The sequence below is a fragment of the Bombina bombina genome, chromosome 1 (assembly GCF_027579735.1).
Source record: "Bombina bombina isolate aBomBom1 chromosome 1, aBomBom1.pri, whole genome shotgun sequence".
Taxonomy (NCBI): Eukaryota; Metazoa; Chordata; class Amphibia; order Anura; family Bombinatoridae; genus Bombina; species Bombina bombina.
The window spans coordinates 66,026,554-66,054,283 of NC_069499.1; the positions used below are offsets into that span (position 1 = coordinate 66,026,554).

At 41.4% G+C, this 27,730-nt stretch overlaps 1 protein-coding gene across 1 annotated transcript in view; it reads right to left on the reverse strand.

Moving 5' to 3' along the window:
* Window positions 1-27,730, reverse strand: part of RCOR1 (REST corepressor 1) — a 334,186-nt gene that overhangs the window by 189,471 nt on the left and 116,985 nt on the right. Inside the window, exon 4 of the mRNA XM_053697429.1 lies at window positions 24,330-24,382. Coding sequence (XP_053553404.1) covers window positions 24,330-24,382 — 53 coding nt within the window. The remainder of the gene's footprint in view (window positions 1-24,329; window positions 24,383-27,730) is intronic.

Here is a 27,730-nt window from a genome sequence, read left to right on the forward strand (position 1 = left end):
AGAAATCTTTTTTTTACATAGAGATGCTCAGGTGATATTTTCCTGTCCGCTTTTTACAGTTATACTGCATCAGTTTTCAAGTGATTTAGCATATGAGTATTATGTCCCTTTAACTTTAGAGCATCGGTATTTTTGTTTGGGTCTCATTAACCTGTCTCCGAAATGTTAGAGTCAAACAGTGGTTTTAGCCGTGAAATATAAATTTATTTATTTATAAAATATTTTACCAGGAAGGATACATTGAGATTTCTCTCGTTTTCAAGTATGTCCTGGGATCACAAAACATTGCATTGATACAATAGGGTACAATAAAATACAAAAACAATAATAAAAATACACATTATATGCAAACATTTAACATAGAGCAGGTATGAAATATTTAATCAACCATGACAGGAGCATTCTGTTTTGAGATATGTATAGAGGGATCTCTTAAAGGATTTTAGGCTTGGGGAAGTTTTCAAAGTGTGAGGGAGGTCATTCCATAATTGTGGCGCTCTGTAGGAAAAGGAGGATCGATTGTATTGAGGCAAGCTAAATAATGTGCCGTTATTGGATCGGAGGTTATAGGAGGTGGGAATAGCAGGGGAGAGCATTCTGCTCAGGTAGGGTGGGAGCTTCCCAGAAAGGCTTTTAAAGACAAGGCAGGAAAGATGGAGGGTGCGTCTGGATTCCAGCGACAGCCAGTTTAGTTCTTTTAGCATGTCACAATGGTGGGTCCTGTAGTTACATTGTAGCACAAAGCGGCAGAGCGAGTTATATAACGTATTTAGTTTATTAAGGTGAGTTTGCGGAGCAGGTGCATATACTATGTCCCCATAATCCAAGATAAGCATCAGCATTTGCTGTACAATCTTTTCCTTTACTGTAGGGCTGAGGCAAGATTTGTTTCTGTACAGGGCACCTAGTTTTGGATAAAGTTTAGAGGCAATTTTTTCTATGTGGAGTCCAAAAGATAGATTGGGGTCTAACAACATACCTAAGTATTTAAAAGAGTGGACTGCGGTCAGCGTGCAATTGGATTTTGTTTTGATGCGAAGATGGGAATTTTGCAATTTATGTATTTTAGGTCCCGTTCCAAAGATCATTGTGACCGTTTTGTCAGTGTTTAGGAAGAGTTTGTTTTTTGAGATCCACTTTTCTACCTCTGTGAACTGGTCTTGGAGCACTGTTTCAAGCTGCAGCAGATCAGATTTGTTTGCATAGATTACCGTGTCGTCTGCGTACATGTGTACAGTTGAGGATTTGCAGACATTAGGCAAATCATTTATAAATAATGTGAATAGTAGGGGGCCGAGAATGGAACCTTGGGGAACACCACACGTGACTGGGAGAGGGAGGGAGTCACTGTTAGAGACAGAGACATATTGTGATCGATCCGATACATATGATTTAAACCAGGTTAACGGGTGATCAGCAATACCAGAGTTTTTTAGTTTGAGAAGTAGTAGGTCATGGTCCACTGTATCAAAAGCCTTTGCAAAATCAAGGAAAAAAGCTCCAGTTAGGTCTCCTTGTTCCATGGCAGTTTGGATGTCGTTGCAAACTTTTAGGAGGGCAGTTGTAGTGGAGTGATTTGGTCTGAAACCTGATTGATCAGGGGTCAGATAGTTAGAAAGTTGATAATACTCGCATAATTGCGTATGGACGCATTTTTCTAGGATTTTTGACAATACAGGGAGCAGTGATATAGGACGATAGTTAGAAACCAAGGTTAACTCCCCACTTTTATGAATAGGCACTACTCTTGCAGTTTTCCAGAGTTTGGGTATGTATCCAGACACCAAGGATTAGTTAATTAGGGTTGCAACAGGCTTAACAATTGCCGGCGCACTGAGCTTCAACAGCATTGCTGGGATTTGATCAGGTCCTGACTGGTTTTTCATTTTTAGATTATCGAGGTGTTTCTTAATGACATTGAAGGGTACAGGTCTAAAATTGAACTTTTCTATATTGGGTCTTTGCTGTTTTAGTGGGGCCTGATCCACATTTGTAGCTTCAGGATGCGTGCCATTTATTAGTTTGTCAATCAGGGTGGTGGAGCATCCTACAAAATAATTGTTAAAGGCATTTGCTACTTCTAAGGGGAGTTGCAGGTTTTGGTTATCCACATTGACAGTGGAGGGTTGGGAGTGGATTGGTGGATTTTGTAAGTTATTTATGAGTTTCCAAAACTTTCTAGGGTTACATATATTGTTGTTCAGATTTTCACAGAAATATTGCGCCTTAGCCAATTTTGTTTGTTTAGTACATATATTTCGCCAATTTCTATATACACAGTGATCATTCATAGAGCCAGTATGCTTGAACTTTGACCACAATGAATCCCGAAATTGGTACATTTGAATGAGGTCAGCTGTGATCCAATTCAAGTGTGCTCCTTCTACTCTCACCTTACGCAGCGGGGCATGTAAATTCCAAACTTGTAGGAGTTCAGACTGAAAGAATTCAACTGCAGAGTCTAGATCTGGGATTAGGTTTAATCTGTGCCAGGGGAGGTTCTTGATGTCATTTAGAAATGATTGAAGATTAAATTTTTTGAAGGACCTGGTGATTTTAACCTTGGGAGAGGATTTAGTTGCCTTTATTTTGCGCACGCAGTACACTAAGCAGTGGTCACTGAAATTGTTAGGGAGAACACCTGCCTCCTGGATTCGGTCGGGAGAAGTGGAGAGAATCCAGTCGAGCAGGGTATGATTATGGCTTTTGATGTTTATGCGAGTTGGGGAGGAGATTAATTGCGTTAGCTGCAAAGATTTAAACAGCGAGCGACAATTGTTATTTTTTGGATTCAGCCAATCGATGTTAAAATCTCCAAAAACCAAAATTTCACTTTTTGGGTTTTGAGTTATGGATTCACTAAGGAGCTGTGCTATGTCCGAAATGGAATGCACAGGGGAGCTTGGTGGGCGGTAGATTCCTACAACAATGATTGATTTACTGCACGGGATCTCAATTTTGCCAGAAAGGAAATCAAAGGTGGCAGGAGAGCTAGATTTTTGTATGGGGGTGAACTTTGTGGAGTTGTCAACATAAATTACAATGCCGCCTCCTCTCTTTGCTCTGTCAATTCTATGGCATGAATACCCAGGTATTGCAATGGCAGAGTCAGGTATTTTTGCAGTTAGCCATGATTCAGAGATAATGATTTTTGGCTTGTATTGTAAACACCAATTAAGATTATGTGTTAAAAACAGAATTTATGTTTACCTGATAAATTACTTTCTCCAACATAGGTGTGTCCGGTCCACGGCGTCATCCTTACTTGTGGGATATTCTCTTCCCCAACAGGAAATGGCAAAGAGCCCAGCAAAGCTGGTCACATGATCCCTCCTAGGCTCCGCCTACCCCAGTCATTCGACCGACGTTAAGGAGGAATATTTGCATAGGAGAAACCATATGATACCGTGGTGACTGTAGTTAAAGAAAATAAATTATCAGACCTGATTAAAAAACCAGGGCGGGCCGTGGACCGGACACACCGTTGGAGAAAGTAATTTATCAGGTAAACATAAATTCTGTTTTCTCCAACATAGGTGTGTCCGGTCCACGGCGTCATCCTTACTTGTGGGAACCAATACCAAAGCTTTAGGACACGGATGAAGGGAGGGAGCAAATCAGGTCACCTAAATGGAAGGCACCACGGCTTGCAAAACCTTTCTCCCAAAAATAGCCTCAGAAGAAGCAAAAGTATCAAACTTGTAAAATTTGGTAAAAGTGTGCAGTGAAGACCAAGTCGCTGCCCTACATATCTGATCAACAGAAGCCTCGTTCTTGAAGGCCCATGTGGAAGCCACAGCCCTAGTGGAAGGAGCTGTGATCCTTTCAGGAGGCTGCCGTCCGGCAGTCTCGTAAGCCAATCTGATGATGCTTTTAATCCAAAAAGAGAGAGAGGTAGAAGTTGCTTTTTGACCTCTCCTTTTACCAGAATAAACAACAAACAAGGAAGATGTTTGTCTAAAATCCTTTGTAGCATCTAAATAGAATTTTAGAGCGCGAACAACATCCAAATTGTGCAACAAACGTTCCTTCTTCGAAACTGGTTTCGGACACAGAAAAGGCACGACTATCTCCTGGTTAATGTTTTTGTTAGAAACAACTTTTGGAAGAAAACCAGGTTAGTACGTAAAACCACCTTATCTGCATGGAACACCAGATAAGGAGGAGAACACTGCAGAGCAGATAATTCTGAAACTCTTCTAGCAGAAGAAATTGCAACCAAAAACAAAACTTTCCAAGATAATAACTTAATATCAACGGAATGTAAGGGTTCAAACGGAACCCCCTGAAGAACTGAAAGAACTAAGTTGAGACTCCAAGGAGGAGTCAAAGGTTTGTAAACAGGCTTGATTCTAACCAGAGCCTGAACAAAGGCTTGAACATCTGGCACAGCTGCCAGCTTTTTGTGAAGTAACACAGACAAGGCAGAAATCTGTCCCATCAAGGAACTTGCAGATAATCCTTTTTCCAATCCTTCTCGAAGGAAGGATAGACTCTTAGGAATCTTAACCTTGTCCCAAGGGAATCCTTTAGATTCACACCAACAGATATATTTTTTCCAAATTTTGTGGTAAATTTTTCTAGTTACAGGCTTTCTGGCCTGAACAAGAGTATCAATAACAGAATCTGAGAACCCTCGCTTTGATAAGATCAAGCGTTCAATCTCCAAGCAGTCAGCTGGAGTGGGACCAGATTCGGATGTTCGAACGGACCTTGAACAAGAAGGTCTCGTCTCAAAGGTAGCTTCCATGGTGGAGCCGATGACATATTCACCAGATCTGCATACCAAGTCCTGCGTGGCCACGCAGGAGCTATCAAGATCACCGACGCCCTCTCCTGATTGATCCTGGCTACCAGCCTGGGGATGAGAGGAAACGGCGGGAATACATAGGCTAGTTTGAAGGTCCAAGGTGCTACTAGTGCATCTACTAGAGTCGCCTTGGGATCCCTGGATCTGGACCCGTAGCAAGGAACCTTGAAGTTCTGACGAGAGGCCATCAGATCCATGTCTGGAATGCCCCACAGTTGAGTGATTTGGGCAAAGATATCCGGATGGAGTTCCCACTCCCCCGGATGCAATGTCTGACGACTCAGAAAATCCGCTTCCCAATTTTCCACTCCTGGGATGTGGATTGCAGACAGGTGGCAGGAGCGAGTCTCCGCCCATTGAATGATTCTGGTCACTTCTTCCATCGCCAGGGAACTCCTTGTTCCCCCCTGATGGTTGATGTACGCAACAGTCGTCATGTTGTCTGATTGAAACCGTATGAACTTGGCCCTCGCTAGCTGAGGCCAAGCCTTGAGAGCATTGAATATCGCTCTCAGTTCCAGAATATTTATCGGTAGAAGAGATTCTTCCCGAGACCAAAGACCCTGAGCTTTCAGGGATCCCCAGACCGCGCCCCAGCCCATCAGACTGGCGTCGGTCGTGACAGTGACCCACTCTGGTCTGCGGGAGGTCACCCCTTGTGACAGGTTGTCCAGGGACAGCCACCAACGGAGTGAGTCTCTGGTCCTCTGATTTACTTGTATCTTCGGAGACAAGTCTGTATAGTCCCCATTCCACTGACTGAGCATACACAGTTGTAATGGTCTTAGATGAATGCGCGCAAAAAGAACTATGTCCATTGCCGCTACCATCAAACCTATCACTTCCATGCACTGCGCTATGGAAGGAAGAGGAACGGAATGAAGTATCCGACAAGAGTTTAGAAGTTTTGTTTTTCTGGTCTCTGTCAGAAAAATCCTCATTTCTAAGGAGTCTATTATTGTTCCCAAGAAGGGAACTCTTGTCGACGGAGATAGAGAACTCTTTTCCACGTTCACTTTCCATCCGTGAGATCTGAGAAAGGCCAGGACTATGTCCGTGTGAGCCTTTGCTTGAGGAAGGGACGACGCTTGAATCAGAATGTCGTCCAAGTAAGGTACTACAGCAATGCCCCTTGGTCTTAGCACCGCCAGAAGGGACCCTAGTACCTTTGAGAAAATCCTTGGAGCAGTGGCTAATCCGAAAGGAAGCGCCACGAACTGGTAATGCTTGTCCAGGAATGCGAACCTTAGGAACCGATGATGTTCCTTGTGGACAGGAATATGTAGATACGCATCCTTTAAATCCACCGTGGTCAAGAATTGACCTTCCTGGATGGAAGGATTGTTCGAATGGTTTCCATTTTGGACGATGGAACCTTGAGAAACTTGTTTAGGATCTTGAGATCTAAGATTGGTCTGAACGTTCCCTCTTTTTTGGGAACTACGAACAGATTGGAGTAGAACCCCATCCCTCGTTCTCTTAATGGAACAGGATGAATCACTTCCAGAAGATAACCTTGGGAGACTATTTCTAGCGCCCAAGGATCCAGAACATCTCTTGCCCAAGCCTGAGTGAAGAGAGTCTGCCCCCCACCAAATCCGGTCCCGGATCGGGGGCCCGCATCTCATGCTGTCTTGGGAGCAGTGGCAGGTTTCTTGGCCTGCTTTCCTTTGTTCCAGCCTTGCATAGGTCTCCAGGCTGGATTGGCTTGAGAAGTATTACCTTCCTGCTTAGAGGACGTAGCACTTGGGGCTGGTCCGTTTCTGCGAAAGGGACGAAAATTAGGTTTATTTTTGGCCTTGAAAGACCTATCCTGAGGAAGGGCGTGGCCCTTGCCCCCAGTGATATCAGAGATAATCTCTTTCAAGTCAGGGCCAAACAGTGTTTTCCCCTTGAAAGGAATGTCAAGCAATTTGTTCTTGGAAGACGCATCCGCTGACCAAGATTTTAACCAAAGCGCTCTGCGCGCCACAATAGCAAACCCAGAATTTTTCGCCGCTAACCTAGCCAATTGCAAGGTGGCGTCTAGGGTGAAAGAATTAGCCAATTTAAGAGCACGAATTCTGTCCATAATCTCCTCATAAGAAGAAGAATTACTAATAATCGCCTTTTCTAGCTCATCGAACCAGAAACACGCGGCTGTAGTGACAGGGACAATGCATGCAATTGGTTGTAGAAGGTAACCTTGCTGAACAAACATCTTTTTTAGCAAACCTTCTAATTTTTTATCCATAGGATCTTGGAAAGCACAACTATCTTCTATGGGTATAGTGGCGCGCTTGTTTAGAGTAGAAACCGCCCCCTCGACCTTGGGGACTGTCTGCCATAAGTCCTTTCTGGGGTCGACTATAGGAAACAATTTTTTAAATATGGGGGGAGGTACGAAAGGTATACCGGGCCTGTCCCATTCTTTATTAACAATGTACGCCACCCGCTTGGATATAGGAAAAGCTTCGGGGGGCCCCGGGGCCTCTAGGAACTTGTCCATTTTACATAGTGTTTCTGGAATGACCAGATAATCACAATCATCCAAATTGGATAACACCTCCTTAAGCAGAGCGCGGAGATGTTCCAACTTAAATTTAAAAGTAATCACATCAGGTTCAGCTTGTTGAGAAATTTTTCCTGAATCTGAAATTTCTCCCTCAGACAAAACCTCCCTGGCCCCCTCAGACTGGTGTAGGGGCCCTTCAGAAACAATATCATCAGCGTCCTCATGCTCTTCAGTATTTTCTAAAACAGAGCAGTCGCGCTTTCGCTGATAAGTGGGCATATTGGCTAAAATGTTTTTGATAGAATTATCCATTACAGCCGTTAATTGTTGCATAGTAAGGAGTATTGGCGCGCTAGATGTACTAGGGGCCTCCTGTATGGGCAAGACTGGTGTAGACGAAGGAGGGGATGATGCAGTACCATGCTTACTCCCCTCACTTGAGGAATCATCTTGGGCATCATTTTTACTAAATTTTTTATGACATAAATCACATATATTTAAATGAGAAGGAACCTTGGCTTCCCCACAGTCAGAACACAATCTATCTGGTAGTTCAGACATGTTAAACAGGCATAAACTTGATAACAAAGCACAAAAAACGTTTTAAAATAAAACCGTTACTGTCACTTTAAATTTTAAACTGAACACACTTTATTACTGCAATTGCGAAAAAGTATGAAGGAATTGTTCAAAATTCACCAAAATTTCACCACAGTGTCTTAAAGCCTTAAAAGTATTGCACACCAAATTTGGAAGCTTTAACCCTTAAAATAACGGAACCGGAGCCGTTTTTATATTTAACCCCTTTACAGTCCCTGGAATCTGCTTTGCTGAGACCCAACCAAGCCCAAAGGGGAATACGATACCAAATGATGCCTTCAGAAAGACTTTTCTATGTATCAGAGCTCCACACACATGCAGCTGCATGCCATGCTGTTCTCAAAAACAAGTGCGCCATACCGGCGCGAAAATGAGGCTCTGACTATGATTAGGGAAAGCCCCTATAGAATAAAGTGTCTAAAACAGTGCCTGCCGATATTATTTTACAAAAAATACCCAGATTAAATGATTCCTCAAGGCTAAATATGTGTAAATATGATCGATTTAGCCCAGAAAATGTCTACAGTCTTAATAAACCCTTGTGAAGCCCTTATTTACTGTCTGAATAAAAATGGCTTACCGGATCCCATAGGGAAAATGACAGCTTCCAGCATTACATCGTCTTGTTAGAATGTGTCATACCTGAAGCAGCAAAAGACTGCTCACTGTTCCCCCAACTGAAGTTAATTCCTCTCAACAGTCCTGTGTGGAACAGCCATGGATTTTAGTAACGGTTGCTAAAATCATTTTCCTCATACAAACAGAAATCTTCATCTCTTTTCTGTTTCAGTGTAAATAGTACATACCAGCACTATTTTAAAATAACAAACTCTTGATTGAATAATAAAAACTACAGTTAAACACTAAAAAACTCTAAGCCATCTCCGTGGAGATGTTGCCTGTACAACGGCAAAGAGAATGACTGGGGTAGGCGGAGCCTAGGAGGGATCATGTGACCAGCTTTGCTGGGCTCTTTGCCATTTCCTGTTGGGGAAGAGAATATCCCACAAGTAAGGATGACGCCGTGGACCGGACACACCTATGTTGGAGAAATAAACTGTTAAATGTTTTTAGACGTATTTGTGTATTGTTATTGTAGATAAACATTTTTTTCCCTCTATTAAAAACCCAATGGTTTATGGATTCTTGACATTGTTTAGGAGCATTATACCCTCAAGTAGAATTTATGTGCAACTAAAGTCAAGAAAATCACTAACCATTTATTTCCCAAAAATGATGGCAGTACGGTAAATGAGATCCCCGGAAAGCAGTGTTTATTATCAGTTTATTATATTAATCTGGTGCAACACGGTTTAGTTGAAAATGTGCTCATAGTATTTTACAGCAGAAAACCTCCAAATAGGAAGGGCTTTCCAAAAACAAATCCTAGAAATGTTTTCTGTTAAGGAATATGATTTGATTTTTATTTTTTTTTTAAACTGGGATTTGCCACCATGGTACATGACAATACAGTACTGTTATGATATAGATATATATATATAAAAATGAAAACTAAGACAAGCGTTCAGTCGGATTTAGCGAAACTGGTACAAGGAGAATGAAATCAATTAAATAAGGGATTTAGAATAAATGAAGGCGGCAGCAGAAGGGGAAATAGACGCCAATTTACTGATGGGGAATTTGGCTTTATATAGATACAGTCATGCGGGAGCAGGAGAGTGACTTCCCTTACCACAAAGTTGGAAAAGCCCAACTATCAACTGTCATAGTATCCAATAGCATCAAAATGACCCTCCATTAGAACCAAGGAGACTAGGTAAAAAAAACAGCCCCAGAGCATTATCCCGTCTCCACCAAACATTACAGAAGACACTGCATTCCGGTAGGCAGTGTTCTCTTGGTATCTGTCAATCCCCTGTTTCTTCTATCAGACTGTTAGATAGTGAAGTTTGATTCATCACTCCAGAGAACACTGCACCATTGTTAAAAGTCCAGTAGAGGCATGGCATTGCGTATTTTGATTAAGGCTTGTGTACAGCACAAACATTAATAATGTTTCAAGTTGGTCTCTGAGGAAGCGCATATGCGAAATGCGTCCGTTCTGCTGGAGTCCTTTGTTGAGCTCAAGTACTCAGTTTATTATTAAAAGTTGGTTTGCACAAGTTGTGGCCTTGATATCTTCTTTACTTTGCCACTTGTGTACAGAAGGTCATGGGAAACCATTTTGTAAATCTAATGACGCACAATTCTTGTGCTGATATTGCTTACACAAGCAGTTTGGAACTCTGTAGTAAGTGATGCAACAAACAAAAGGGCATTTTTAGACGCTACAGCACTCAAAAGTATTGGGGAAAGTTGTTTAAAAAACTGCATGTTTTATCTGAATCATGAAAGTTTAAAAGGGACCGAGTCAAGTCCAAAAAAAACTCATGTTTCAAATAGGGCATGCAATTTTAAACAACTTTCTAATTTACTTGAATCACCAATTTTGCTTTGTTCTCTTGGTATTCTCAGTTGAAAGGTAAACCTAGGAAGGTTTATATGATAATTTCTAAGCCCTTGAATGCTGCCTCTAATCACATGCTTTTGTATTTGCTTTTCACAACAGGGGAGAGCTAGTTCAGGTAAACCATATAGATAACATTGTGAGAACGCCCGTGGATTGTGGCAGACACTGCACTAATTGGCTAAAATGAAAGTCAATAGATAATAAAATGTCATGTGATCAGAGGGCTGTCAAAAGATGCTTGGATACAAGGTAATCACAGAGATAAAAAGTATATTAATATAACCGTGGTGGCTGTGCAAAACTGGGGAATGGGTAATAAAGGGATTATCTATCTTTTAAAACAACAACATTTCTGGTGTTGACTGTCCCTTTAATTTTGTCTTTACTGTCCCTTTAATGCTAAGTAACCTAAATGATTTTGTGCTTTCAAGTTAAACAGCTAAAACAAAGCTTTTTTGCAGGAACAGGAAAAGGGAAACCGAGGTCTTAAACATTAAAGGAACAGTCTAATCAAAATTAAACTTTCATAATTCATATAAGGCATGCGATTTTAAACAACTTTCCAAATTACTTTTATCATCAAGTTAGCTTTGTTCTCTTGGCATTCATTGTTGAAAACTAACCTAGGTAGGTTCAAATTCTAATTTCTAAGCCTCTTATTTCAGTGCATTTTGACAATATTTCACAACTAGACAACACTAGTTCATGTGTGCAATATAGATAAACATTGTGCTCACTCCTGTGGAGTTGTTTTTGAGTCGGCACCAATTAGCTACAATGCAAGTCTGACAAAAGTACTATAAAGACTATCCCTTTAAGAATGATTGAACTTTAATCATAATAAAACACTAAATGAGTGGGTTATATATATATATAAAAGAAATCATTGCTTTATATATTTTCCATAATTTTACCTTTTATTTGCATATTTTACTTAATTTGTGAAGGGTCCATTAGTTCCTCTCACAGCCCCACAAAAGGACTGTGGTCTTTACAGATAGGCAAAGGAGCAGGTACTATGAAGTGTTACTAGAAGACACCAGTAATAGCTGCAGTCAGTTTATTGCCAATGATCAGTAAAAACATAATTTATGCTTACCTGATAAATTTATTTCTCTTGTAGTGTATCCAGTCCACGGATCATCCATTACTTATGGGATATATTCTCCTTCCCAACAGGAAGCTGCAAGAGTCCACCCACAGCAAAGCTGCTATATAGCTCCTCCCCTAACTGCCATTACCAGTCATTCGACCGAAAACATGCAGAGAAAGGAAAACCATAGGGTGCAGTGGTGACTAGTTTAATGGAAAAATTACCTGCCTTAAAGTGACAGGGCGGGCCGTGGACTGGATACACTACAAGAGAAATAAATTTATCAGGTAAGCATAAATTATGTTTTCTCTTGTTAAGTGTATCCAGTCCACGGATCATCCATTACTTATGGGATACCAATACCAAAGCTAAGGTACACGGATGATGGGAGGGACAAGGCAGGTACTTAAACGGAAGTTACCACTGCCTGTAAAAAACCCTTTCTCCCAAAAATAGCCTCCGAAGAAGCAAGGTATCAAATTTGTTAAATTTGAAAAAGTATGAAACGCAGACCAAGACTCCGTCTTGTAATCTGTTCAACAGAAGCCACATTTAAAAAAGGCCCAAGTGAAAACCACAGCTCTAGTAGAATGAGCTGTAATCCCTTCAGGAGGCTGCTGTCCAGCAGTCTCATAAGCTAAATGAATTATGCTTTTTAACCAAAAAGACAGAGAGGTTGCTGAAGTCCTTTGACCTCTCCTCTGTCCAGAATAGACAACAAACAAGGTGAATGTTTGATGAAAATCTGTAGTAGCTTGTAAGTAAAACTTTAAAACACGAACCACGTCCAAATTGTGTAATAGACGTTCCTTCTTTGAAGAAGGATTAGGATACAAGAATGGAACAACAATCTCTTGAGTGATATTTTTGTTAGATACCACCTTAGGTAAAAACCCAGGTTGGTACACAGGACTACCTTATCCGTACGGAGAACCAGATAAGGAGAATCACATTGCAACGCAGATAACTCTGAGACTCTATGAGCCGAGGAAATAGCTACCAAAAAGGAACTTTCCAAGATAGAAGTTTGATATCTATGGAATGAAAAGGTTCAAATGGAACTCCTTGAAGAACCTTAAGAACCAGCTTTAAGCTCCATGGCGGAGCAACATTTTTAACCACAGGCTTGGTTCTAACCAAAGCCTGACCAAATGCCTGAACGTCTAGAATACCTGCCAGACGCTTGTGCAAAAGAATAGACAGAGTAGAAATCTGTCCTTTTAAAGAACTAGCTGACAACCCTTTTCTCAAAATCATCTTGGAGAAAAGATAATATCCTGGGAATCCAGACTTTACTCCATGAGTAACCCTTGGATTCATAACAATAAGATATTTACACCATATCTTATGTTAAATTTTCCTAGAGACAGGCTTTTATGCCTGTATTAAGGTATCAATTACTGACTCGGAGAAGCCATGCTTGATAACATCAAGCGTTCTGTCTCCAGGCAGTCCATCTCAGATTAGTTATATTTAGATGGTTGAAAAGACCCTGAGGTAGAGGGTCCTGTCTCAGAAGCAGAGACCGTGGTGGAAAGGATGACATGTCCACCAGATCTGCATACCAGGTCCTGCGTGGCCACGCAGGCGCTGTCAAAAGCACCAAAGCACTCTCCTGCTTGATCTTGTGCACACCCCTCCGGAGGGAATTCCCACTCCCCCGGATGAAAAGTCTGACGACTTAGAAAATCTGCCTCCCAGTTCTCAACACCTGGGATAGGGATAGCTTTTAGATAAGAGTGAGTCTCTGTCCAGTGAATTATTTTAAGACTTCTAACATTGCTAGGGAACTTCTGTTCCCCCTTGATGGTTGATGTAAGCCACAGTCGTGATATTGTCCGACTGAAATATGATGTACCTCAGATTTGCTAACTGAGGCCAAGTCTGAAAATCATGGAATATCGCTCCCAGTTCCAGAATATTCATTAGAAGGAGGGTCTCCTCCTGAGTCCACTATCCCTGAGCCTTCAGGGAGTTCCAGACTGTATCCCAACCTAAAAGGCTGGCATCTGTTGTAAAAATTGTCCCATCTGACCTGCGGAAGGTCATACCCTTGGACAGATGGACCCGAGATAGTCACCAGAGAAGAGAATCTCTGGTTTCTTGGTCCGGATTTAACAGGAGAACAAATCTGTGTAATCCCCGTTCCTCTGGCTGAGCATGCATAGTTGCAGTGGTCTGAAATGTAGGCGTGCAAACGGTACTATGTCCCTTGCCGCTACCATTAAGCCGATTACATTCATGTACTGAGCCACCAAAGGGCGCGGATGGAATGAAGAACACGGCAGAAATTTAGAAACTTTGACAACCTGGACTCCGTCAGGTAAATTTTAATTTCTACAAAATCTATCAGAATCCCTAGGAGGGAAACCCTTGATATTGGGGATAGAGAACTCTTTCCTTGTTCACTTTCCACCCATGCGATCTCAGAAATGCCAGTACTACGTCCGTATGAGACTTGGCAACTTGGATGTTTGACACCTGTATCAGGATGTCGTCTAAATAAGGGGCCACTTCTATGCCTCGCGGCCTAAGGACCGCCAAAGTGACCCCAGAACCTCCATAAAGATTCTAGGGGCTGTAATTAACCCAAAGGAAAGAGCTACAAACTGGTAATGCCTGTCTAGAAAGGCAAACCTGAAAAACCGATGGTGATCTTTATGCATCGTAATGTGAGGATAAGCATCCTTCAAATCCATTGTAGTCCTCTATTGACTCTCCTGGATCATAGTTAAGATGGTACGAATAGTTTCCATCTTAAATGATAGAATTCTAAAGAATTTGTTTAAGATCTTTTAGATCCAAAATAGGTCTGAAGGTTTCCTTTCCTTGGGAACCACAAACCGATTTGAGGAAAACTGTGTCCCTGTTCCTCTATTGGAACTGAATGGGTCACGTACACAATGCAAGAATGTCTCTTTCTTTATCTGGTTTGCAGATAAATGTGAAAGGCAAAAACTCCCCTTTTTTGGGGGGGAAAGCTTTGAAATCCAGAAGATATCTCTGGGGTATAATTTCCAATGCCCAGGGATCCTGGGCATCTCTTGCCCACGCCTGGGCGAAGAATGAAGTCTGCCCCCTATAGGATCCGTTACCAGATAGGGGTCCGTTCCTCATGCTGTTTTAGAGGCAGCAGCAGGCTCCTTGACCTGCTTATCTTTGTTCCAGGTCCGGTTGTCTCCAGACCGCCTTGGACTGAGCAAAAGTTCCCTCTTATTTTGCCTTAGAGGAAGTTGATGCCACACCTGCCTTGAATTTTCGAAAGGCACGAAAATTAGGCCTTTTTTGTCCCTTGATTTGGACCTGTCCTGAGGAAGGGCATGATCTTTTCCTCCAGTGATATAAGTAATAATCTCCTTCAAACTAGGCCTGAATAGGGTCTGCCCCTTGAAGGGAAGTTAAGTAGCTTATTTATTAGTGTCACGACAGCTGACCATGATATAAGCCATAGCGCTCTGCGCGCCAGTATAGTAAAAAACAGAATTCTTAGCCGTTAGTCTAGTCAAAGGAACAAAGGCATCAGAAAACAAAGGAATTGGCTAGCTTAAGTGCTCTAAGCTTGTCAAATATATTCATCCAATGGAGCCTGTAAAGCCTCATCAAGAGACTCAAACCAGAACGCCGCAGCAGCAGTGACAGGAGCAATGCGTGCAAGGGGCTGCAGGATAAAACCTTGTTGAATAAACATTTTTTATCCATTGGATCTAAAAAAGCACAACAGTCCTCGCCAGAGGTAGTGGTACGCTTAGCTAGAGTAGAAACTCTTCTCTCCACCTTAGGAACTGTCTGCCATAAGTCCCGTGTGGTGGCAACTATTAGAAAACATTCTTCTAAAAAATAGGAGGGGAAGAGAACGGCACACCTGGTCTATCCCATTCCTTATGAAAAATTTTAGTAAACCTCTTTAGGTATTGGAAAAACATAAGTACACACCGGCACTGCATATTATTTATCCAGTCTACACAATTTCTCTGGCACTGCGATTGTACACATTCATTCAGAGCAGCTAAAGCCTCCCTGAGCAACAAGTGGAGGTTCTCAAGCATAAATTTTAAATGTAGAAATATCAGAATCAGGTTAAATCATCTTCCCTGAGTCACAAATATCACCCACAGACTAAGCATATTGTGAGGTAGTATCAGACATGGTTCTTAAAGCGTCTGTATGCTCTGTATCTACCCCCAGAGCTGTTTTGCTTTCCTTTAATTTCAGGTAGTCTGACTAATACTGCTGCCAGTGTATTATACACAACCTTTGCCATGTCTTGTAAAATAAACGCTATGGGCGCCATTGATATACTTGGCGCCATTTGAGCGTGAGTCCCTGGAGCGGGAGTCAAAGGGTCTGACACGTGGGGAGAGTTAGTCGGCATAACTTCCCCCTCGACAGAATCCTCTGGTAAAATAAACGCTATGGGTGCCCTTGATGTACTTGGCGCCATTTGAGCGTGAGTCCCTAAAGCGGGAGTCAAAGGGTCTGACACGTGGGGAGAGTTAGTCGGCATAACTTCCCCCTCGACAGAATCCTCTGGTGATAATGTTTTTAAATACAAAAAATGATCTTTATTGTTTAACATGAAATCAGTACATCTGGTACACATTCTAAAATGGGGTTCCACCATGGCTTTAAACATAATAAACACAGAGCCTCCTCTATGTTAGACATGTTAGAACTAATAAAGAGACTAGTAAGCTTGGAAAACACTTTAAATCAAGTTAACAAGCAAATATAACAAACGTTACTGTGCCTTTAAGAGAAACAAATTTTGTCAAAATTTGAAAAACAGTGAAAAAAGGCAGTAAATCAAACGAAATTTTTACAGTACATGTAATAAGTTAACAGAGCATTGCACCCACTTGCAAATGGATGATTAACCCCTTAATGCAAAAAACAGATAAAAAAAAAAAAAAACGACATTTTTTTAAACAGACACAACAAAACTGCCACAGCTGAGCTGTGGATTACCTTCCCTATAACTGTTTCTATGCAAAATTTAAGCCAGCCATGTGGAAAAATTAGGCCCCAATAAGTTTTATCACCAAACATATGTTTAAAAACGATTAAACATGCCAGCAAACGTTTTAAAACACATTCTTATAAGAGTATGTATGTCTATTAATAAGCCTGATCCAGTCGCTATCACTGCATTTAAGGCTTTACTTACATTACTTCGGTATCAGCAGTATTTTCTTAGTCAATTCCATTCCTTAGAAAAATATATTACTGCACATACCTTAGCATATATCTCTATCAATCAGCCTGGTACCAGTCGCTTTCACTGCATTTAAAGGCTGTACTTACATTACTTCGGTATCAGCAGTGGTACTAAAGGAGTTAACCTTCTTAGACCTAATGACATGTTCAAGGCATGTGGAACATAGTTGAGAGCGGGCATACCAAGGCCTCCTCATAATATAAACGGGTATCACTATTTGGAATAGAGGAAGTACCCTCTAGTATCTCAGAATCCTCCATAGCTTAAGCTAATGACAGTAGGACACAGAAAATAAAAATCTTATTTCTCAAAAAACGGCACCTTTATACTCCCAATGGCTGGGGCACTCACCACCTCCTAGACCCAGACAATACAGAGAAAAAGCATCTTCTCAGACAGCCAGCTTGGTCAGGAAAGAGGAAATAAAAGTGAGACCAATCCCGGTCACATGGTGCGCAAGGTAGGTCCGCCCCTTCTATGAGAAAAGCGTACCAAGCTACAAGCTGCGCAGCGTTTAAAGTGAAAATAAAAACCTGTGCGTTCCAGCCACAAACAGTCTAAGAGCTAAATAAATCACACAAAGCATCACATTTGATTAATCCCCACTACAGCTGCAACTAATGATTATTTTCATAATCGATTAATCGGCCGATTATTTTTTTCGATTAAAAATAAAAACAATTTATGCTTACCTGATAAATTTCTCTCTTGTGGTGTATCCAGTCCACGGGTTCATCCATTACTTGTGGGATATTCTCCTTCCCAACAGGAAGTTGCAAGAGGACACCCACAGCAGAGCTGTTTATATAGCTCATTCGACCGAAGACAAGCAAGAAAAAGAAGAAGCCATAGGGTGCAGTGGTGACTGTAGTTTAAAAATAAAAAACACCTGCCTTAAAATGACAGGGTTGGCCGTGGACTGGATACACCACAAGAGAAAAAGACACGGATGAAGGGAGGGACAAGGCAGGAACTTAAACGGAAGGCACCACTGCCTGCAAGACCTTTCTACCAAAAATAGCCTCCAAGGAAGCAAAAGTATCAAATTTGTAGAATTTAGAAAAAGTATGAAGCGAAGACCAAGTCACCGCCTTTCAAATCTGGTCAACAGAGGCCTCATTTTTAAAAGCCCATGTGGAAGCTACCGCTCTAGTGGAATGAGCTGTAATTCTTTCAGGAGGCTGCTGGCCAGCAGTCTCAAAAGCTAAACGGATTATGCTTCTCAGCCAAAAAGAAAGAGAAGATGCCAAAGCCTTATGGCCTCTCCTCTGTCCAGAGTAGACAACAAACAATGCAGATGTTTGACGAAAATCCTAATAGCTTGTAAATAAAACTTTAAAGCACGAACCATGTCAAGATTGTGTAATAGACTTTTCTTCTTTGTAGTTCCGTCACTGTGTCCTAATCCTTCAATCTCCTGATTGATATTCTTATTAGATACCAACTTAGGAAGAAATCCAGGTTTGGTACGCAACACTACCTTATCTGTATGGAATATCAGGTAAGGGGAATCACACTGTAAGGCAGATAACTGTGAAACTCTTCGAGCCGAAGCGATAGCTACGAAGAACAGAACTTTCCAAGATAAAAGCTTGATATCTATGGAATGCAGAGGTTCAAACGGAACCCCTTGAGGAACTTTAAGAACTAAATTTAAACTCCATGGCGGAGCAACAGGTTTAAACACAGGCTTGATTCTAACTAAAGCCTGACAAAACGCCTGAAAGCCTGGAACATCCGCCAGACGCTAGTGCAAAAGAATAGACAGCAGAAATCTGTCCCTTTAAGGAACTAGCTGACAATCCCTTCTCCAATCCTTCTTGGAGAAAAGACAATATCCTGGGAATCCTGACTTTACTCATGAGTACCCTTGGATTCACACCAATGAAGATATTTACACCATATCTTATGATAGCTTTTCCTGGTGACAGGCTTTCGAGCCTGAATTAAGGTATCAATGACCGCTTGATTTTGTCAAAACCACGTTTTGACAAAATCAAGCGTTCAATCTCCAAGCAGTCAGACGCAGAGAAATTAGATTTGGATGTTTGAAGGGACCTTGAAGTAGAAGGTCCTGCCTCAGCGGCAGAGTCCAAGGTGGAAAGAATGACATGTCCACCAGATCTGCGTACCAAGTCCTGCGTGGCCACGCAGGAGCTATCAAAATCACCGAAGCTCTCTCCTGCTTGATCTTGGCAATCAGCCGAGGGAGCAGAGGAAACGGTGGAAACACATAAGCCAGGTTGAAAGACCAAGGCGCTGCTAGAGCATCTATCAGCGCTGCCTTGGGATTCCTGGACCTGAACCCGTAACAAGGAAGCTTGGCGTTCTGACGAGACGCCATGAGATCCAGTTCTGGTTTGCCCCAAAGTTGAATCAACTGTGCAAACACCTCCGGATGGAGTTCGCACTCCCCCGGATGAAAAGTCTGTCGACTTAGAAAATCCGCCTCCCAGTTCTCTACTCCTGGGATATGGATAGCTGATAGATGGCAAGAGTGAACCTCTGCCCATAGAATTATTTTTGAAACCTCCAACATTGCTAGGGGACTCCTTGTTCCCCCTTGATGGTTGATGTAAGCTACAGACGTGATGTTGTCCGACTGAACTCTGATGAACCTGACCGCAGCTAGCGGAGGCCAAGCCTTAAGAGAATTGAATATCGCTCTTAGTTCCAGAATGTTTATCGGAAGGAGTGTCTCCTCCTGAGTCCACAAGCCCTGAGCCTTCAGGGAGTTCCAGACTGCACCTCAGCCCAGAAGGCTGGCATCTGTCATTACTATTGTCCAATCTGGCCTGCGGAAGGTCATACCCTTGGACAGATGGACCCGAGATAACCACCAGAGAAGAGAATCCCTGGTCTCTTGATCCAGATTTAGTAGAGGGGACAAATCTGTGTAATCCCCATTCCACTGACTGAGCATGCAGAGTTGCAGCGGTCTGAGATGTAGGCGGGCAAACTGCACTATGTCCATTGCCGCTACCATTAAGCCGATTACTTCCATACACTGAGCCACTGAAGGGCGAGAAGTAGAATAAAGAACACGGCAGGAATTTAGAAGTTTTGACAACCTGGCCTCTGTCAGGTAAATCTTCATTTCTACAGAATCTATCAGAGTTCCTAGGAAGGAAACTCTTGTGACGGGATAGAGAACTTTTTTCTTCGTTCACTTTCCACCCATGCGACCTCAGAAATGCCAGAACAATGTCCGTGTGAGACCTGGCAACTTGAAAAGTCGACGCCTGTATCAGAATGTCGTCTGAGTAAAGGGATACTGCTATAGCCCGCGGCCTTAGGACCGCTAGAAGGGACCCTAGAACCTTTGTAAAGATTCTTGGTGCCGTGGCCAACCCGAAGGGAAGAGCCGCAAACTAGTAGTGCCTGTATTGACCCTCGTGGATCATAGGAAGGATGGTTCGAATAGTCTCCATATTGAAGGATGGGACTCTGAGAAATTTGTTTAAGATCTTGAGATCTAAGATTGGTCTGAATGTTCCCTCTTTCTTGGGAACAACAGATTTGAATAAAAGCCCTGTCCCTGTTCCTCCTGCGGAACTGGGTGGATCACTCCCATAACTAGGAGGTCTTGAACACAATGTAAGAATGCTTCTCTCTTTATCTGGTTTGCAGATAAAAGTGAGAGATGAAATCTCCCTTTTGGGGGAGAGGTTTTGAATTCCAGAAGATAACCCTTGGACACAATTTCCAATGCCCAGGGATCCTGGACATCTCTTGCCCAAGCCTGGGCAAAGAGAGAGTCTGCCCCCTACTAGATCCATTTCCGGATCGGAGGCTGCTCCTTCATACTGTCTTAGAGGCAGCAGCAGGCTTCTTGGCCTGTTTCCCCTTGTTCCAAGCCTTGTTAGGTCTCCAGACCGGCTTAGACTGGGCAAAAGTTCCCTCTTGTTTTGTGTTAGAGGAAGTTGAAGCTGCGCCACTCTTGAAGTTTCGAAAGGGCTGAAAACTAGACTGTTTGGTCCTTAATTTGTTGGACCTGTCTTGAGGAAGGGCGCGACCTTTTCCTCCAGTGATGTCAGAAATGATCTCCTTCAGTCCAGGCCCGAATAGGATCTGTCCTTTGAAGGGAATGTTGAGAAGTTTAGACTTTGAAGTCACGTCAGCTGACCAGGATTTAAGCCATAGCGCCCTACGCGCCTGAATAGCAAAACCTGAATTTTTAGCCGTTAGCTTGGTTAAATGAACAACAGCGTCAGAAACAAATGAATTGGCTAGCTTAAGGGCCCTAAGCTTGTCAATAATATCTTCCAACGGGGTTTCAACCTGTAGAGCCTCCTCTAGGGACTCAAACCAGAAAGCTGCGGCAGCACTAACTGGGGCAATGCATGCAAGAAGCAGGAGAATAAAACCTAATTTTTTATCCATTGGATCTAGAAAAGCACAACTGTCCTCGACAGGGATAGTGGTACGCTTAGCTCCCTCCACCTTAGGCACCTGCCATAAGTCCCGTGTAGCGGCGTCTATAGGAAACATCTTTTTAAAAACAGGAGGGGGAGAGAATGGTACACCTGGTCTATCCCATTCCTTAGTAATAATTTCAGAAAACCTTTTAGGGATTGGAAAAACATCAGTGTAAGTAGGTACTGCATAGTATTTATCCAATCTACATAAATTTCTCTGGGACTACAATAGTGTCACAGTCGTCCAGAGTTTCTAAAACCTCCCTGAGCAATACGTGTAGGTGTACAAGCTTAAATTTAAATGTATACATATCAGAATCAGATTGAAGTATCTTCCATGAATCAGAAAAATCACCCACAGATTGAAGCTCCCCTGCTTCAGCTTCATTATATTGTGAGGGTGTACCAGAGATAGCTACTAAAGCGTCAGAGAGCTCTGTATTTATTCTAGTCCCAGAGCTGTCTCGCTTTCCCTGCAATCCTGGCAGTTTTAGATAATACCTCTGTAAGGGTATGATTCATAACTGCCGCCATGTTCTGCAAGGTATACGCAATGGGCGCGCTAGATGTACTTGGCGTCCCCTGAGCGGGATTTATAGGATCTGACATGTGGGGAGAGTTAGATGGCATAACTTCCTCCTTGTCAATTTCATCTGGTGATAAATTTTTTAAAGCCAGAATATGGTCTTTGTAATCTATAGTAAAATCAGTGCATTTGGTACACATTCTAAGAGGGGGGTTCCACAATGGCTTCTAAACATAATGAACAATGAGTTTCCTCTATGTCAGACATGTTTAAACAGACTAGTAATGAGACCAGCAAGCTTGGAAAACACTTTAATAACTGAACAAGCAAAAAATAAAAACGGTACTGTGCCTTTAAGAGAAAAAAATCACAGAAACTGCTAAAACAGTGAAAAAAGCAGTAAATCTTACGAAATGTTTACAGTGTGTATAATAGGCTGAAAGAGCATTGCACCCACTTGCAAATGGACGATTAACCCCTTAGTTTCAAAACCGGATCAAAAAAACGATAAACGTTTTTAAACAGTCACACCAAACTGCCACAGCTCTACTGTGGCCCTACCTGCCCATACAACGACTTTGCAAGGCACAAAAACCCCTTAGAGAGGTCCTATATGTTCAGGGGACTCCTTCAGGGAAGCTGCATGTCTCAAGCTGCAAAAACTAATGGAAAAAAGGCCCCTCCCAACCTGTACTCACAGTGAGAGGGCCTTAAAAAACTATCACATATATATAAGGGCTAAAGACTATATATCAGTAAAATGATACAGCCTTACACATGTATCTATAGAGTACATATAATCAGCAATAGCAAGCAATCTGCTAAAAATTGTGCAAACAGGTAATAGTGACATCAATTCATATACCAAATGTCATCAATCTAGGGTTAGGTTTAAATAACAAGCTTGGCACTATATCATGCAAAGCATAGTCCCAAATCACCTGATTTAATATAAACAATACACATTATGACTTATTTCTGGGTTGCACATAAGACAGGAGTAGATGTAAACTTAAAAAGAAACCTATAGTGTCCTGAAAAAGTGAAAAGTAAAATGTCTGTAGACACCCTTTAGGCTAAGGGTATATCCATAAAACACAATACCATGTGCAGGAGCTCATTGGAGTGAAGTAGCTGGTGCTGTGCACAGACCAACTAATTGCAAACCAACTAGTCGATTATGAGATTCGTTGACAACTATTTTCATAATCGATTATTGATTATGCCAATTAGTTGTTGCAGCTCTAATCCCCACTGTTCAATAATACCCCTCAGATATTAACCCATGACTCTTAAGATAAAAGGAGCCACACCGTGACCCTGTCTTCTAGCGTTTTCAAAATATGCAAAAATTTAAACTATCTTACCAGAATCCAGAAACACAGCCTCTCAGGTGCGACAGTCTTGTAGCATCGTTCCGGACATGGACTTGAGTGAAAAAACAATCAGGCAGTGAAACTTGTCAATGCTGATTGCTTAGGAGCTGTTAGCAGGCAGTCTGGATGGGTTCACAAAAAGACTCTCCCTGCATCTCCAGACTAACTTTCATCAATGCTCTCAGTGAGAGGCTGACAAGACTACTTTAAACTCCAGTCCCATATCGTAGGGCAGATACCCTTCCTAAGTACCTACTCTGAATCTTCTGACATCTCTGCCATCCTCCTGTGAAGAAAGGCAAAGAATGACTGCGGGATAGGGGAAGTGGGAGAGGTATTTAAGTTTTTGGCTGGGGTGTCTTTGCCTCCTCCTGGTGGCCAGGTTCAGTATTTCCCAACAGTAAGCAATGATGCCATGGACTCTCATATTAAGGAATTTGAAAGCAAAGTAAGGCACTTTACTGCTACTTGTTCTACATTGCTATACAGTTCTAGATATAACCATTCTCTGTCCTCCTTCCAGTTCTTTCACTATGAAATAGACAAACATAATGCCTAACTAAATATGGTTAGTACAAATAGCAGGGGATTAAAAGTATTTACTGCTAGTTCCTATAAATGCCTTTAATTTGACTACTATGGAAGGTAGCAAACGTTTTTATGAAACAAAACAGTACAGGGAAGACATTTAATGGCTAATAAAAAATAAATCAAAGCCTCTAAATAAAATTAAAGGGACAGACTAAACCATAATTTTTTATTGTTTTAAAAGATAGATAATCCCTTTATTACCCATTCCCTAGTTTTGCATAACCAGTTATATTAATACACTTTTTACCTCTGTGATTAAATTGTATCTAAGCCACTGCAAACTGCCCCCTTATTTCAGTTCTTTTGACAGACTTGCATTTTAGCCAATCAGTGCTGGCTCCTAGGTAACTACATGAGCACAGTGTTATCTATATGACACATGAACTGACACCCTCTAGTGGTGAAAAACTATCAAAATGCTTTGAGAATAGAGGCGGCCTTCAGAGTCTTAGAAATAAGCATAATAACATCCTAGGTTTAGCTTTCAACTAAAAATACAAATAGAACAAAGCAAAATTGGTGATAAAAGTAAATTGGAAAATTGTTCAAAATTGCACGTCCTATGAAAGTTCATTTTGGACTAGACTGTCCCTTTAAGACATTTGCATGACTCACCCACATATCTCAATACAATTTTACCATACTTGTATAGATAGCCTTATTGCTATGGCATACAGCTGATGTTTCTTTTAACTTTTACATGTTAGGAAGATGTACATAAAAATAAGTTTTATACCTGTTCCATGTTGTAGCCATGTTTCTCCTTTGCAACAGAAATGTATTCATCCACTGGAGAAATTATACAAGAAAAAAAACCAAAAAAAAAAAACACAAAACATTAAAATGTGCATAATTACATTTAAAAGACTGTAAAATACCTTGAATTTTTTAGCTATGTATAACAAACAGCTCTTTAATATATTTTCATTATTCCCCCTCCACCATTTTCATGCAAATTAACAATGTTTAATTCTCAGAACTTGAAATGCACCCTACTAATGCATAAAGGCTAAACCTGCTACATATTTGTCCTCAGCAGGGTTTACCTAATAACTACTAAACACATGTCTTACTAACAAAGGGCCAGTCAAAGTATGTTTGGTAACATTAACCTAGCGGTTAAAGTTTAAACCCTCTAAACTTTACTACACTCTCTTCCTCGCCATCCTCTGCAGTTCCACTTTCACAAGCATGTCACAGGCGCACTGTCTAATCACAAATAATCTGATTGTACGGTACATGGCATGCTGGATAAAGCTTTCGGTTGCTTTACCCTGCACAGCAGCAATGCTGCGATCGGGCATGCTGTAAGTAGACAGCACTCAATGACAGACTTTTTAAAAAAAACAGGACAGCATTATCTCTTACTTTCAAGCCTCAAACTATTATTTTTAACATCTTATTAAATATTTAATTTAGGTACTTCTGGAACAATGCTATGGCTGTAGGGTACTTGCTACAAAAACTTTGAGAAACACTGTTGTAGGACATCCTTGTGATCTGTAAGTAGGGTTGCACCGATACAGATACCTAGTATTTGCATGTACTCATGCAAATGCACCGATACCTCCAATTCCTACCCATACGCCATCTTGTGGCGTTTTTCAAACTGCATGTTCCCATTTCATTTTAATCTGGAGTGGAGACTGAACTAAAAATTGTTCACTTCTCTTCTGCCAATACAAACTGCTGTTATTCGTATTATTGTACGTCAGAGCAGTGCTCAAAAAGCTGCTACTTAACAGCTGGAAGCCTACCTGGGAGAGATCACTGTACCTCTTGAGACAAACCCCTGAAGTACTGGGCAGTTAATAAACAGATTTAATGGCCCAAAAATATCTGACCCATGCAGTAGTGTGAAAAGTGAAAGACTGTTCAGCTTAGCGTCAAACCTCCTTACTGATAGCAGAAACAGACTTATAGCTGAACATGCAGAGATGCTCCTGTTCCTTAATAAGAACTTGCCACTAACTTTGTAAAAATTATTGTAATTGCTAGATTGCCTGTTATACTGCTAGTTCTTATCTTGCACAATTATGCTCAAAACATACTGAGGAACATCCTTAGCCAGGGCTGGACTGGGAATAAAAAGCAGCCCTGAAAAAAAACATAATTTATGTAAGAACTTACCTGATAAATTCATTTCTTTCATATTAGCAAGAGTCCATGAGCTAGTGACGTATGGGATATACATTCCTACCAGGAGGGGCAAAGTTCCCCAAACCTCAAAATGCCTATAAATACACCCCTCACCACACCCACAAATCAGTTTAACGCATAGCCAAGAAGTGGGGTGATAAGACAAAAGCATAAAAAAATAAGGAATTGGAATAATTGTGCTTTATACAAAAAAATCATAACCACCATAAAAAAAGGGTGGGCCTCATGGACTCTTGCTAATATGAAAGAAATGAATTTATCAGGTAAGTTCTTACATAAATTATGTTTTCTTTCATGTAATTAGCAAGAGTCCATGAGCTAGTGACGTATGGGATAATGACTACCCAAGATGTGGATCTTCCACACAAGAGTCACTAGAGAGGGAGGGAAAAAATAAAGACAGCCAATTCCGATGAAAATAATCCACACCCAAAATAAAGTTTAAATCTTATAATGAAAAAAACTGAAATTATAAGCAGAAGAATGAAACAGCTGCCTGAAGTACTTTTCTACCAAAAACTGCTTCAGAAGAAGAAAACACATCAAAATGGTAGAATTTAGTAAAAGTATGCAAAGAAGACCAAGTTGCTGCTTTGCAAATCTGATCAACCGAAGCTTCATTCCTAAACGCCCAGGAAGTAGAAACTGACCTAGTAGAATGAGCTGTAATCCTTTGAGGCGGAGTCTTACCCGACTCGACATAAGCATGATGAATTAAAGATTTCAACCAAGATGCCAAAGAAATGGCAGAGGCCTTCTGACCTTTCCTAGAACCGGAAAAGATAACAAATAGACTAGAAGTCTTTCGGAAATTCTTAGTAGCTTCAACATAATATTTCAAAGCTCTAACTACATCCAAAGAATGCAATGATCTCTCCTTAGAATTCTTAGGATTAGGACACAATGAAGGAACCACAATTTCTCTACTAATGTTGTTAGAATTCACAACCTTAGGTAAAAATTGAAAAGAAGTTTGCAACACCGCCTTATCCTGATGAAAAATCAGAAAAGGAGACTCACAAGAAAGAGCAGATAATTCAGAAACTCTTCTAGCAGAAGAGATGGCCAAAAGAAACAAAACTTTCCAAGAAAGTAATTTAATGTCCAGTGAATGCATAGGTTCAAACGGAGGAGCTTGAAGAGCCCCCAGAACCAAATTCAAACTCCAAGGAGGAGAGATTGACTTAACAGGTTTTATACGAACCAAAGCTTGTACAAAACAATGAATATCAGGAAGATTAGCAATCTTTCTGTGAAAAAGAACAGAAAGAGCAGAGATTTGTCCGTTCAAGGAACTTGCAGACAAACCTTTATCCAAACCATCCTGAAGAAACTGTAAAATTCTCGGAATTCTAAAAGAATGCCAGGAAAAATGATGAGAAAGACACCAAGAAATGTAAGTCTTCCAGACTCGAAAATATATCTTCCTAGATACAGATTTACGAGCCTGTAACATAGTATTAATCACAGAGTCAGAGAAACCTCTTTGACTAAGAATCAAGCGTTCAATCTCCATACCTTCAAATTTAAGGATTTGAGATCCTGATGGAAAAAAGGACCTTGTGACAGAAGGTCTGGTCTTAACGGAAGAGTCCATGGTTGGCAAGAGGCCATCCGGACAAGATCCGCATACCAAAACCTGTGAGGCCATGCTGGAGCCACCAGCAGAAAAAACGAGCATTCCTTCAGAATCTTGGAGATTACTCTTGGAAGAACTAGAGGCGGAAAGATATAGGCAGGATGATACTTCCAAGGAAGTGACAATGCATCCACTGCTTCCGCCTGAGGATCCCTGGATCTGGACAGATACCTGGGAAGTTTCTTGTTTAGATGAGAAGCCATCAGATCTATTTCTGGAAATCCCCACATTTGAACAATCTGAAGAAATACCTCTGGATGAAGAGACCATTCGCCCTGATGTAACGTTTGGCGACTGAGATAATCCGCTTCCCAATTGTCTATACCTGGGATATGAAC